This window comes from Anser brachyrhynchus, assembly GCF_964034855.1.
Source record: "Anser brachyrhynchus genome assembly, chromosome: 18".
In the NCBI taxonomy this organism is placed as follows: Eukaryota; Metazoa; Chordata; class Aves; order Anseriformes; family Anatidae; genus Anser; species Anser brachyrhynchus.
In genome coordinates this window covers 1,486,476-1,499,718 of record NC_137711.1, presented here as the reverse complement: position 1 = coordinate 1,499,718, position 13,243 = coordinate 1,486,476, and the positions used below count along the sequence as shown (strand labels likewise).

The following is a 13,243-nucleotide window of genomic DNA, read 5'->3' as shown; positions in this document are numbered from 1 at the left end:
TGTCACTACAATTTCCTTTTATTCTTTGCATTTTTACATACAAGGTATAAAACCCTCCTCTTCCACCCGCCTGCACCAGCCAGACCGGCCCCAGGGCTGCGGCCACCAGCACGAGGGCTCAGCCCGACCCGGGGGTCCTGGGCACCCCTCCCGTGGGGACAGGCCCCCGCTGGTGTCCCCAGCACAACTGGGAGCATCTGGGGCTGCGCGCGGAGGGTGGCTGGCCACAGAAACGCTGGGATGGATCCATCCATCGGACAGATGGGGAGCGAGCCCCCACCGCAGCACGAGGCCGGAGGCTCTCAGACTGCACAAAGTCCCGAAGAAACCCGGGAGCTGGAGCTGCCTGCGGGCCTGGAGCCCTCCGCATGGTGCAGAGCTCCGAGCTCCAGAGCCAAGTCCTTCCTCGTAGGAAATCTCCCCTCCGTTAAAAAAAGAACAAAAGCAGGAGTAAAGAAAGTTAGGTACAAATCAGAGAGCAGTAAAAACTGTACGGCAGGAAAAAAAAAATATACATACATTACTAGAGGGGCTACAACTTCGAAGCCTCATCTTGTTTGATCCTATTGCTTTACATAGGCGGGGGGGTGGGGAAAAAAAAGCGCTAGCATCCAAAGTCCAACAGAAAGAACCAAGATCGAGTCCGCTTCCCTCTCCCGGGCCGTGCTGGAGTTTTCCTGGGGGCGGAGAGCCAGCGGGGAGCCCCGGGAGCGAGCGCTGTCCTGCCGCTGCACATACACCCCGGGACGGGCACCGGGACGGGCACCGGCCCGCCGGGAGGGGAGAGGGAAGGGGCGAGGAGTGAAGTCTTCCCCGGTGCTGTCGATTCCAGCATCGGGTTCTCCGGCCCCGTGTCCAAGCAACCGCAAATGAGAACCAGACCCCTTGGCTCGGCCGCCCGCCTTATACCCTGATCTCGTCGTCGTCTTCGTCGGCGAACGAGAACTCCTTGTCGGGGCGCTTCGGGGGGCCCCTCTGGCTCTGTGCCCCCGGGAGGGGGCTGCGCTCCTCCGGCCCCGAGGCGCAGCTGGACGCCGAACTGCTGTCCCTGGGGCCACGGCCACCGGCGCTGCGGGACGGGCTCTGGCTCTGCGAGGCCACCGGGGAGCCGGGCAGGGCGGCTCCCACCTCCTCGCGGCTCTCCTCCGCGTCGGGGTCTTCGTCCTGCTCCCACTGCTCCTTATCCATGATGCTCAGGACGTCCCCGAGCATGGAGGGCCCCAGGTCGATGTGGAAGGACATGATGGACTCGGCGTGCTTCATGCCCGCCCCGCTCTTGGCCACCACGACGGGCAGCTCCGTGATGTCCCCGAAGTCGCGCTCATCCAAGCTGGGGCTCAGTGGCCCGGCGGCCGCCCCGTTGAGGCGCTGCTGCTCTTCGGGGCTCATCTCCTCCGGCATCTTCTTGACGGGGCTGGAGGAGAGGCTCTTGGGCAGCTGCCCCGCGCTCCTGTCCACCTCCTTCTCGTTGAGCTGGGGCAGGGACACGGCGTTCTTCACAAAGAGCGCCGAGTCCCGCAGCGAGCCCAGCATGTCCCGCCGGTCACCCCGCGTCACCGACTGCGAGCGCTTGCTGCTGCGGAAGCGGCGGGACAGGAGGCTGGGTTTGGAGGCTCCCGGCTCCTCGCCGGCCTCTGGCCCGGGCTCCCCGGCCTTGCTGGTGAGGAAGGAGGTGTCCCCGAAGGCGTCCCCGGCCCGGCCCACGTGCATGGTGTGCCGAAAGTCCCCCAGCGGCGCGCTGATCATCTCGGCCGTCAGGTCGGCCCGCGAGCGCCGCTTGGAGTGGGCCGAGTTGGAGACGAGCTGCTTGAGGATGGGCATGGTCCCGGCGGGGTGGCCGAGGGGATGTCACACGCCCCGCAGGCCCGGCCGGTGCTCACGTCTGCTGCTCCGTGTCTGGGCTCCCCGCCGGCGTCACGGACGGGTCACTCCTAGGGGACAAGAGAGGGACACGGTCAGGCCTCGAGGACACCGATGGGCGCAGATCTGCTGACACCAGCCCTCACCCTGCCAGGCTGCAAAACACAGCCCCGTGCCCGCAAACGGCTCTGGTACCCTGGGGAAAAGCATCTGCCGCTCCACACAGGGCGGTGCCACACGGGGGACAGGTCCCCAGGCCCCCCACATCCCGCTCTGTCCCCACGGCGGTGCCAGTCCCCAGCCACAGAGCAGACGCAGAAGGGCTGCAGGAGAAAGACGGGGGCACAGGGATGCAGCAGGACGGTCCCCGAGCCACGCGAGCACGACGCCGCGGCCCCACAGCATCCCCTTGCCCTGTCCCACGGTGACCCACGAGTGGGGACACCCGGTGCTGCGGCCCCACTTGCGCCCAGGTCTCCCTTCCCCTCCCGGGCCGAACAAAAGCGCTTTGTGGCTGCTTTGGAGACAGAGCCGGAACAGCAAACGTGGCCCGGCCACAGGGACCCTCCGCAGCTCTGCGTCGCAGCAGGGATGGGGACAGCAGCGCCACATCCCACCCTGCAACCCCGCACAGCCCTCCTACTCTCCCTGCTCCCCCGAAAAGCACGAGCTGACTCTCACAGGAGCCGGATCCGCAGCGGCACGCCGAGCGATCCCGCTGCGCCTCGGGGACAGACACAAAGAGGGGCACCGAGGGCACCCGCTGCCCCCTCCCCGCGCAGCCCCAGCCCCCCGGAGAGGGGCACGGCAGCGCTCGAGCCTCTGGGAGCCGCGCGCCGAGAAGATGCCTGGGACTTTTTTTTTTTTTTTTTAATTGAAAGAAAGCAGGGAGGAGCAGCCGCCAGGAGGAATTGGAAACAGACGGCAGGAAGTGTGTGAGGAGGGCGTAGAGCCCCCGGGAGGCACCGCCGGGCCAGCGGCGTGCCGAGGGGAGCAGCACGGGGAGCGGGGATGGCTCCCGCATCCTCACGCACCTGGCAGCGCGGGGACATGGGGACACAGCCTCGGTGCTGCCCCCGAGCACCCCAAAGCCCCCCAGCGCCACTCCTCGCTGCCCCCCCCGGTGCTGAGCCCACACGCGTGCCAGGTTCCTGTGCCCACCCTCGCTGCCCCGTCCCATGCACGGCCACCTCATCGTCACCGCTGTGACTCAGGGGTGACAACTCAGAGCAGAGATGACAAAGGGCCTCTCCGTTCCTCTTTCCCACAGCCCGGCAGCAGGACGGCCACCTCCGTCCCCGGTGCCGCCAGCCGCCCCATCCAGCCCAGCCCCGGTAGCCCCTGCAGGAGGGGGGGACAAGGACAGCGACCACGTCACCGCGTCCCGGCTTCCCGTGGCGTCAGGCAGCCCCAGGTGGTCCGGGGAGGGGCTGCCGGGGAGGAAGAGCTCGGGGAGGAAGAGCTCGCAGCCGCCTGCTTCCTCCCCTCGGGCATCGCCGGCGACACCACGGCCCCTTGACGCTCACGGGGAAGGGGACGACGTCTGGAAGCGTGGCCCCCTGCACGACCCAGCTACGTACCCGCTCGGCCAGGCGCCCCCACGGCCGCAGCACCTGCCCCCCAGCACGTCCCAGGGCTGCCCCCGCGACGCCCGGTTTTCCCCTGCCACGCAGCCCAGCCGGTCCCGTGTGGGCAGGACGGACTCTGACCCCACGCGGGTGCAAAGTCCCAGTGCCCAGCCCCTTTCTTGCCCAGCCCCACTGCGCCCAGCCCCTGCTCGGGGCCACCACGCTCCACAGCGGCTCCTGAGGCCACGATGGCCCCGGGGGGGGGGCTTGAAGGGGACACCCCCGGAGCACGGCAGGGTGCAAGCAGGGCGCAGCAGCCGCTCTGCCGCATCCCATCGCCTTCTTGCCCGGCGCAACCACCTCAAACCACGCGCTGGCAGGCTCCTTCCTCCCCTTCCCTCCCCGCATTTGTACGCGGAGGCAGCTCGCTGGGCTGCCAGCGTCTCGCACAGGCCGAGCGCGCGTGTGCGTGGCACAGACGTTTCCCCTCGGCAAGGGTCTCCTTTCAGGCCAGCATTCCTGCAGCCTTTGGTTTTACATAAAACAAACACTCCCGGCAAGCTCCCCAGCTGGGCCAGGCAACTGTGCTGCTGATTTAGGCCATCTGGGGACTGTCCCTCCCTTGTATTTAGATTTCGGGGCCAAGTTCAGCATTTGCGAGATACTTTGCAAGCCTCGGTGAAGGGGCCACCGGGAGGTTCGAGCGTTACCGGCGCGGCCTCCCCGGCCAGAAGCTCTCCATCACCGTCAGCCTCCGAACAAGCTGTGTCCTCCCTCGAGGCTCCTGCCCACGAACCCTTTTCGTGGCGGCCGAGGTCTCCCTCGGTGCTTCGCCCCCAGCCTCTCCAAAGGGTGACGGGGGAGCAGACGCCTCCGCCGGCTCCATCCTGCCCCGGGGGAGCGGGACACAGAGCCCTTTTCTCCTGCTCCCGCTCAGGGCGAGGAGCAGATCCTGTGACATCCACGCTGCAGACGCTTTCACAAAGGAAACCGGAGCAGCTTTGCCCGGCTACCTTGGGGGAAGGCTGCTGCACGACCCGAGAGGCTGCGCGGCGGGGCAGGCAGCGCTGCCCACTTCTGGGCACCGTGGACGGCCGCGAGTCCTAGCAGGGCATTGGGGAGGGGGATAGTTTGAAGGTTTTCCCTTCAAACCTGCAAGTTGGAAGGGAAAAGGGGTAAAGCAAAGTGGTAGGTTGTGCCCTGCTTCATATCCCTGCCTTCTCACCCTTTTGCGACCATGAGGTCCAAAGGGCGAGAGCCTCAGGTCCCCGATTTTCCCTGCAAACGGGCGGCTTCCAGCAGCACCCCCACCCCGTCTCACCATCACCTCCTGGGGACTGTGGGGGGCACGAAAGAGGACGGTGTGCGGGCATACACTGGGGAAACACCGCTCCAGCCCAGCTCCCACGCAGCCTGCCTCCGGCTCAGCCCGCTCACGAGCTGGGAGAGCCCTCCCGGCCGGCCCGGCCGGCTCCAAACCAGCCTTGGCTGCGCCGACGCCACGGGCAGCACCCTGCAGCCCAGAGATCAGAGGATGCTCCCTGGCCCGCCGGGAGCTGGGGCAGCCCCAGACCGGTCCGGGCCCCCCCGCACAGCCCCGGGGCAGGGAGGAAACGCTCAGCCCAGCTCCCCGGGGCTCCGGCCCCCCGCCCCAGGCGGCCGTCTTGCGCAGCCCTTTGATGTCGCTGCCTGGCAGGCGGCTGCCAGAGACGCTTCGCAGCTCACGCCCTGCCACCTCCGGTCCCAGGGGGGGGACCAGCCCGCTGTCACACCCTGGCGTCGGGCTCCCCGTCGAGCCTCGCCACGGCCTGGGGGCAGACGGTCCTGCTGGCGCGGGACGAGGAGGCGCCCGGTGACTGCTTCTGCTCCGGCAGGGGTGACGGGTCTGGTCCTGTCCGCCGGCACCGCCACGGTTTGGCCGTGGGATGCACGGAGGAGGCCCCAGCGCCACTGGAAGCGGAAAGGCGGCCGGCAGCAAGAGTCAGAGCCCGGGCCAGCTCGCCGGGCTGGGAGGAGAAGCTCGGCTCTGGCTGGAGCTATCTGCACACAGATCAGAGCTGACCCAGGGAAGGCGCTGCCCCAGCGCCAGCACGCCGGTGCCAAAAGCGGAGCAGCGATTCCCCCGGGGAGCGCTGACGACCGAGAGCTATCCAGAGTTCAGCGAGTAACTATTGGCAGGACGCGCCAGAACACGCCGAGCACCATAAATCCTCCTGCCGTGGGGCCACGAACCAGCCCGCGGCTGCGGAGGGGACGTTTCCGGGGGGAGAGGTTATCTCCTCGCTGGCCTCGCTCCGTCTCTCGCAGCGGGGGCTGGCGGGGGTCCGACAGGATACCGGGGCTGAGCAGACCTCCCGGCCTCCTCCAGGCTCCGAATTCCTGCGGTTTCGCTGGGCTGGACGGGAAGTAAACAGGCAGGGCTTCCCACGGCTCGCCCCGGCACCCTACCTGCTGGCAGGCACCCCGCAGCCGGCCAGCTCGGGGCCCCACGGCTGCTGCCTGCGCTCAAACAAAAAACCCAGGGAACAAAGGGAGAGACGGCCGCGGTCAGCACAACGCTGCCGGCACCCGGGCTGCTCGGCGGTGCCACGGCGGGGGGGGGGCCCCGCCACCGTCGCCTCGTGCCGCGGCACAGAGGTGTGACGGCTGCCCCGTGCTCTGGGGGTTAGGGCCAGCCTCGCTCTCCCCACCCAGCAGCACCCGAAGTCACTGAACTCGTGCTCAGCCTCAGCTGGATTCGCTCCACGGTCTCCGAGGGAGCGGCGGCCAAAACAGCTCTGTTTACCGGGCGTCCCGCTGGGGAGCGAGCCCTGGCTCAGGGTGCAGAGACCCGCGCACTGCCGGCTCGCTCCCTGCCTCGGTCGCTCTCCCCACCAGCTGGCGATCCCGGCCCCCCACCCCCCTTTAACAGCCTCCCCGATCTATAGGTTCGGCGCTTGGAAACATCCGTAGGGCGTGCTGCGACTGCTGGGGTCACGCCAGGGCGGCGCGGGCTGCGCCCAGCTCCCGGCGAGCAGCTCCCCCCAACCTGCCCGGCTCCGGTGGCACCGGTGCCACGCCGTGGCGGGCTCACGAGCCCCATGTCTGTGCCCACAGAGCCCCGAGGTGCCGGCACACGTTCCCCGGGGACGCGGAGCTCGGTCGAGGGCAGGCCGGGAAGCCGTGCCCCCGTGCCAGGAAGAGGAGCTGGACGGGGATTTCGGGCGGCTCTGACTCAGCACCCGCCTTCGCCCGGTCCTGGCGAGCCCAAGGGGTGCTGCTGGAGCTGCTCCAGGTCGGGGAGCACCGAGCCAACCGCGACGGGCCGCGGGGCTGCGCTCAGGACCCCGACCCGCGGGGACCCCGCAGCCGGTGCCGCGCACCCCCCGGGGCCGGAGCCGCGCACCCCCGGGCGGGGCGAGCCGGTGCCCCGGGCTGGGCAAACCCGGGCCGGAGGCTCCGCATCCTGTTAACTCCTTCGGCGGCGCCGCTCCCGGCCCGGTGCCGGACCTGGGCTGGGGACAGCCCCGGGGACCCCACCCGCGGCAGCTCCGCACCCCCCCCCCCGGAGCCGACCCCCCTCCGGGAACCGGGGGCACCGGGGAGCTGCCGGCGCCGCGCCCCCCCCTCGTCCCCAGCCGCTCGCGGAGCCCCGTGAGGGCTGCGCCCCCCTCCCGGAACCCCCTCCCCACACCGGGGCCGGCCCCGGGAGCGCCCCAACTGCCCCAGCCCTAGCCCGGAACGGGCCCGCCCGGTGCCAGCCCCGCTCCCGCCGCGTCTCGTCCCTATCCCGGACAATAGCCAGGGCCCGGCGAGCTCCTCCCGGGCCGAGCCGTGCCGTGCCAAACCCAGCCGGGCCGTGCCGGGCCGTGCCGGGCCGGGATCCGACCCCCCCCCCCCTTACCTGGGCGGTGGTGCCCCGTTCCCAGCCCATGGCCGAGCCGTGCCGTGCCCCCCGATGCCGAGCCGAGCCGAGCCGAGCCGAGCCGTGCCGCGCCCCCCCCTCCACTACCGCCGCCACGGGCATGATGTCATCGCCCCGCCAGGGCCAATAGGGCGGCGCCACGTCATGGGGCAGGTTCCCACCCCCCCCCTCCATTCAAGCCCGAGGGGGCCGGGGGGGGGCAGCCCTGGGGCGGGGCGCGCCCCATTTTTTTTGGGGGGGGGTAACGGGGGTCCCGGGTTGCGCTCCCCCACGATGGGGACCCAGGGGTGCGCAGGGACCCAGGGCTCTTCCCCCCCCCCCCGGGTGGGGGGGGTCCGAAGGGTGGGCGCCCCCAGGCCCGGCAGTGGGTGGGGGCTGCCTGCACCCCCCCGCGTAGAGACCGGGGTTGGGGAGCTGGATGCGAGCGGCTCCGATTAATTAAGGGAGTTAATTAAGCTGGACTGAGCGGCCAAGGGGCTCAGCATCGGGGAGCAGCCGTGACCCCCCCACACTCACCCCACACTGCCCCCAGCTCCCCCCCTGTCCCCGGGCAGCCCCAGACCCCCCCCCCCCGGTGGTCCCAGGCCTGGTGCAGGGGGGGTGGCCGTGGGGACCCCCAGGCTGGGGGGAGGAGGGGGAGGCAGCTCAGGGGTGCGAGGGGTGGGGGCACCCTGGTGGGCCGAGAGCAGGGGCTGGGGGGAGAGCTTTGTGGGAGAGCAGGGGCGGGAGGCGCGAGATTATCCCGCATCTGCCTAATGCAGCATTTCGTGCATATTCCCAAGCGTCTGGCGCCTCTGGGTGCAGCCGGGCTGCCGCGTAAAGGGGCGGCGAGCGGGAGCCTTGGCTCCAGGTGCCCGACGTGCCCTGGGAGGGGGCGGCTCGGGTGCCGGGGCACGAGGGTGCCGGGGCACAGAAGGTGTTGGTGTCACCGCTGCGAGGAGAAACCCGCGTGCAAGGCGGCTCCGTGCCCCGCCGTCCTGCTGCGTTGGCTCGGCGGCACCAACCTGACATCCGCGGCTGGGTCCGGGCAGTGCCTGGCGCTGCGATGGCCCCCCCCCGGCACGGCTGCTGTCCCCCACGGGAACGGCGTGGGGCCACGGCCACGGCCCCGGCGCTGCTGCAGGCAGGGGTGCTGAGCAGCGCTGTGCAGCCCGGGGCTGGCACGCGGGAGTTGGAAGCGCAGCGCTGGCAACGGCACGGAGGCTCCGCTGCGCTCAGCGCCGCGGCCAAACCGTGGTGGGCACAGCCCCTGGGTGCTCAGCACCGCTGCTCGAGCCCCCTCCTGCTCCTGCAGGCTCCTTCCCGGGCCGTGCTGCTGCTGCCTCGGTTCACATCGCTGCCATTTCCATAGCCGGTTTGGTTGCCAAATTTTATTTTCCCTGCTTTGCATATGGGAAACCGAGGCAGGACACAGAGCGCTGTGCCTGCAGTCCAGCACCCTGGGGGCCACCCCTGGATGTGCATTTTTTTGGGGTCGGGGGTAGATGTGGGAGAGGAGGCTCCATCCCAGAGCTCTCCCCGCTTGCCCCGAGCCGCCCCACGCCTCGTTATCTGATCAGTGCTACCAGGCCAGCCCATGTCAGATGTAGGCCTTGCGTGGCCGGCGCCGGGTGCCTCACCTGACGCTGTCACGGGAGCGCAGCGCCGGCTGAGACAGCGCAGTCAGGAGGAATTAAAATCAGCCGGCTGGCGGGGAGACAGCGCTGCCGGGGACGGCTCCCGTGGGCTGGCGGTGCTGCGGCTGGGAAGAGCAGGCACCCACTCAACTCGAAAAACTGCCTGCCAGAGCCGGCCCCTGCTCCTCTCCGCACCAGCTCCGGCCCTGCAGAGCCCCGGGGCTGGATGAGGCCCCGGGGAGGTGGCTGCGGGGTCGGGGTGCTCGGAGCCTCGGGAGCGAGTGGCTGGGTGGCTACGACCCCCCCCCCCCCCGAACCCATCGCTGGTTCTTTTTAGTGCTTCTCAGCAGCTTTTGAAAGCAGAGTTAAAGAAAAAAATGAATAAATAAATAAATAAATAAATTGTTAAGCGCTTTGAAAAGCCAGGGAAAATGTGCCTGGGTTTCCCAGCAGCCCCGTCCCCTCCTCCCCGGCCAGCGAGCCAGCGCCTGCCAGCTTTGGCTGCTGCTGTTGCTGGCTTGGCCGCACAGGAGATGCTGCTGAGAACGCCGGGCGGTTTCCCCCAAGCCCTGGAGCTGCAGTGGGGTGTGGGGATCACCGGGCAGGCAGCCAGGGTGCTGGGAGTGGGGCACAGCCCCCCAGCCCCCCCAAATCCCCCCCAGCTCCAGGGCTTGTGTCGGCGCTGGCCATGGTCAGAAACCTCCCCAACAGCCCCCAGCACCCCACAGCCAGCAGCTCGCGCCAGAAATACGGGATTTCGCCCCTTCCCCGTGCCATTCACCTGGGGTTGTGCGGTTATCCATCCCCCCGGCGCACCCCGGCACGACTGCGCCGCCCGCTCACCGCCGGCGCCTCGGCACCCGCAGGTGCCCAGGCGAGCGCCGGGGCAGGGTGCGTGCAGGTCGGAGCCTGCCACGGGCAGGATTTCTCCTCCGTTCCCAGAAAGCACGCTTCCCCTGGCCCCAGTGCGCTGGGATCGAGCTCGCACAACCCCAACGCCCTTCCAGGAACCCCGGTGCCACCGCAGCCGGCAGAGGCCGTGCCCTGGAACGGCTTTTCAGGGGGTGCACGGCGTGGTGGTGCTGAGCACCCACGGCTGCAGGCAGGGTGCGCAGACCTGGGTCCGTCCTCTCTCTGCTCTCCCGTCCCTCTGCACCGGCGTGGGGCCGGTGCCATCCCCGTGGCATCAGCTCCACGCGGCAGAGCATCGTGGCCACGCTGCGCAGGGGGTGGTGGGGCTCTGAGGGCGCGCTGAGCCCCGTCCCATCACCAGCCACGCAGGAGGGAGCTGTCCCTGTCCCCACAGCCCGAGGCAAGGGAAAGGTGGAGGGACTCAGCTCGGCCCCGGGAGCTGGCAGGGAACCGGAGGAATCGGGAGGAAAAGGAGAGCCCAGGCTGCAGGCAGTTTCTCTTCCACCTCGCCGAGCATTTCCCTCAGCTCTAATTACACCTCCCTTCAGCTTAACCCGGAGAATAAAATGTTACCGCTTGGGCTATACCGACGTCACTTCAGCTAAAATAAATAAATAAAAATGAATCACGAAATTCAGCCTCGGCTTACGGGTCACAGCCCCGTTTCTGGCACAGGAACACCTCCCCATCGCGTCCCTGCCCCGGGGGCAGCGAGCGGGTGCCACTCCGGAGCCACACGGCCAAGGTTCGGGGTTTCGGCTTCTGCCCTCTGTCCCCCTTGGCTGGCCCAGCCCCGATAAGCGCGCGGTGCTCGCCCTTGGCAGACCGCAGGCCCCAGCCGAGTGCAAGCCGGGGATTGCATCAAGGCCAGCGCGGTGCCGACGGCTCGTCCTCGCTGGAGCAGCCACCTGGGTCGCTTCTGTGCCACGGGGAAACCGAGGCAGCGCAGGGGGACGAGAGGTGCCGCTACCGCCGCTGGCGCCCAGCCCACCTCTGCAGTGCCTGCACCGTGCTTTGGCCCCCGCTGCGCAGCTCCCGCCCAGCCCCGGGAGGCTCCCCAAGGAGCTGCGGGCTCTGCCGCTTCCTCGGGGCCGCATCCTGCACTCGGGGGGAACCGCTAACGGCGAGGGCTCGCCCCGGCTTCGCCACCGCCGTGCCACAGGGCCCCCGGGCTCTCCGGCCGCAGCCGCACCGGCAGCTTCGGAAGCCCACCCAGCGCCGACGCCTGCACCGAGCGGGGTGTCAGCACCCTGGGCTGCGGGCTCCGCTCCGTGCCAGCTCCAAAGCAGGACGGTGTCACCTGCCAGCAGTGCCCTCTGCACCCTGCTGGCTCCGGGGACAGGGACGAGGCAAAAAGCTGCGGTGGGGACGAGCTCCCGCACGTGGCTGTGGCTTGGGAGCGATGCCAACACAGCTCACCCCCGTGCCCCATTTCTCCTGGCCCGGGGGGGGTCCTCCCTCAGCCCCTCTGCTCCCGACCCCCATCGCGTGCTGCCGGAGGGGTGACAAGCAATTAAACCCAAGCGTGTCACCCTGATTTCCACCCCCCCAGGCCCCCGGCCAGCCTGGTGGCAGGGGCTGGCTGCAAGAAACAGCGGGGCAGGCGCTGCTGCTTGCAGCGGGGCCCCCTCCCTCCACCCGGCCCCTTTTCCCCCCGGGCACCGACCCCGCTGCTCTGGGACGGGAACGCGCAGCGGTACGGCCGCTGCGGGACAGACGGACACGTCCCACCAGCTCCTTCGCTGCCGCAGCAGGGTGACAGAGGGGAGACGGGGTCATCCTCAGGCTCTTTATTGGCATCTCCCTCGGCTCGCCCCGGGCGCCGCGGCCCCGCCGGCTGGTGCCCGGCTCGCCGGTAGGCACTGCGGGTGTTTTGCTATGCAGAGACCACAGAAACCCCCCCCCTCCACGGCCCTGGAGCCCCCCCGGGCATCGCCGCCCCCGCGTGCCCCTCGTGCTCGCAGGCCTCCGCTCCAAAGAGAATTAAAATAAAAAACAGCCCCAAAGCCCCAGGAAGGCAGGGGGGTGGCCACGGTCACTGCACCACCCCTGCCGAGTCCTCTCCAGAGCCCCTGCGTGGCCCCGGGGTGCAAATCAGAGGGGACGTCAGCACCACTTGCACCTCTCGGGGCTCTCCTGGGGTTTACTCCTGGGGGGGCCGTGTTGAAGAGAGGAATTAATTATCCGCACGGTTCCCGGCGCAGTGGCTGCCCCCTTCCCCAAAGGGTCCGGGCTGGGGGCTTCAGCTCCAGAGGCTTTCAAGAAGCAGAGCCCCTCTCCCCCTGCAGTCATCCTCTGTGTCACTGCCCGGCCCCGCGTCCCTGGGGGACCCCGAGCAGAGGGGCGGGGGTTTGGCACAGCGAGGGCCCCGCGCCCCCCCCCCCAGCTCCCAGGGCGCAGAGCTGCCAGCCCCGAGCCCTGCCGAGGAGTCTGTAACGCAGAAAGCTTTGGCCAAAAGACGAGCTGGGGCTTTGCTCCCCAGCCCAGCAAAGTCACTTGGCGTCCTGCTCCAAGTTCTGCCGAGAAAAGGAAAAAGCCCAAGCTCGTGCCTGTCCCGCGGCAGCCGGGGCTTTGCCCCCTGCGAGCCCCAGCGCCGCCAGCCCTGGGGCCCTCAGCGTCCCCCTCCTCTTCTCCCCCTCCTCCTCTTCTCGTCGCTTTTTTCTTGATTCCTTGGGGCTTTTTTTTTTTTGTATTTTTTTTTCGTATTTTTTTTTTCTTGCTCCTTTCTTTTTCGCTTCTCTTTAAATATCAAACGAAAGAGGAAAATCCGGCGATGGGGGCTCTGGAGCCAGGGGCCAGGCTGCTGGGCGGGCGGTAGAGGGTGCCGGGCTGGCTGGGGGGGTTGCCGGGGGTCTGGGGGGTGGGAGTCCTGCTGGCTTTGGGCCGGAAGAGGCTGCCCTGCTGCGTGGAGGTGCTGGTGGAGAGGGGCGCGTGGTCGGGCTCCCCGGAGTCGCTCTCGGTGTAGCTGTACGCCTGCGCCCGCGAGATGCCCTTCTGCTGCCGCCGCCACGAGTTGTAGTAGGTGGGGTCGCTGATGTAGTGGTTGACGAAGGAGTGGGCTTTCTGGTGGCCTGGGTCCACCTCGTACTCGCTGTCGCTGCCCTAAGGGACGGGGGAAGAGGTGAGCGTGGGGCAGAGGGCACAGCCCGCCCAGCCCCAGAAATGGGGAGAGCTTTCCCGGCACCAGCAGCCCCAAGGGTCTTGGGGGCTGCGACGGCTGCGGCACCGTTGGGGTGTTGCTGCCTTTTTGCTAAAGCAGAATAAAGCCTCCACACAAAAATAAAGCGGAATAAAGCCTCCACACAAAAATAAAGCAAAATAAAGCCTCCACACAAAAATAAAGCGCAATAAAACCTCCACACAAAAGGGTTGCGTGGCCCTGG

At 68.7% G+C, this 13,243-nt stretch overlaps 2 protein-coding genes across 3 annotated transcripts in view; both read right to left on the bottom strand.

Moving 5' to 3' along the window:
- On the bottom strand, nt 1-1,821 carry CDC42EP4 (CDC42 effector protein 4; the record flags this gene model as incomplete). The annotated part of the gene is made up of 1 exon (XM_080561097.1): nt 1-1,821. One exon carries the CDS (start codon nt 1,819-1,821, stop codon nt 904-906), a length of 918 nt encoding a protein of 305 aa, XP_080417223.1. The 3' UTR covers nt 1-903.
- Nucleotides 1,822-11,638: 9,817 nt separating this feature from the next.
- The window catches only part of SDK2 (sidekick cell adhesion molecule 2), a 48,166-nt gene continuing 46,561 nt past the window's right edge, over nt 11,639-13,243 (bottom strand). For both annotated transcript variants that reach the window (XM_080561030.1, XM_080561029.1), the window contains exon 45: nt 11,639-12,962. In XM_080561030.1, coding sequence (XP_080417156.1) covers nt 12,609-12,962 — 354 coding nt within the window. In that variant the 3' untranslated portion in view covers nt 11,639-12,608. The remainder of the gene's footprint in view (nt 12,963-13,243) is intronic.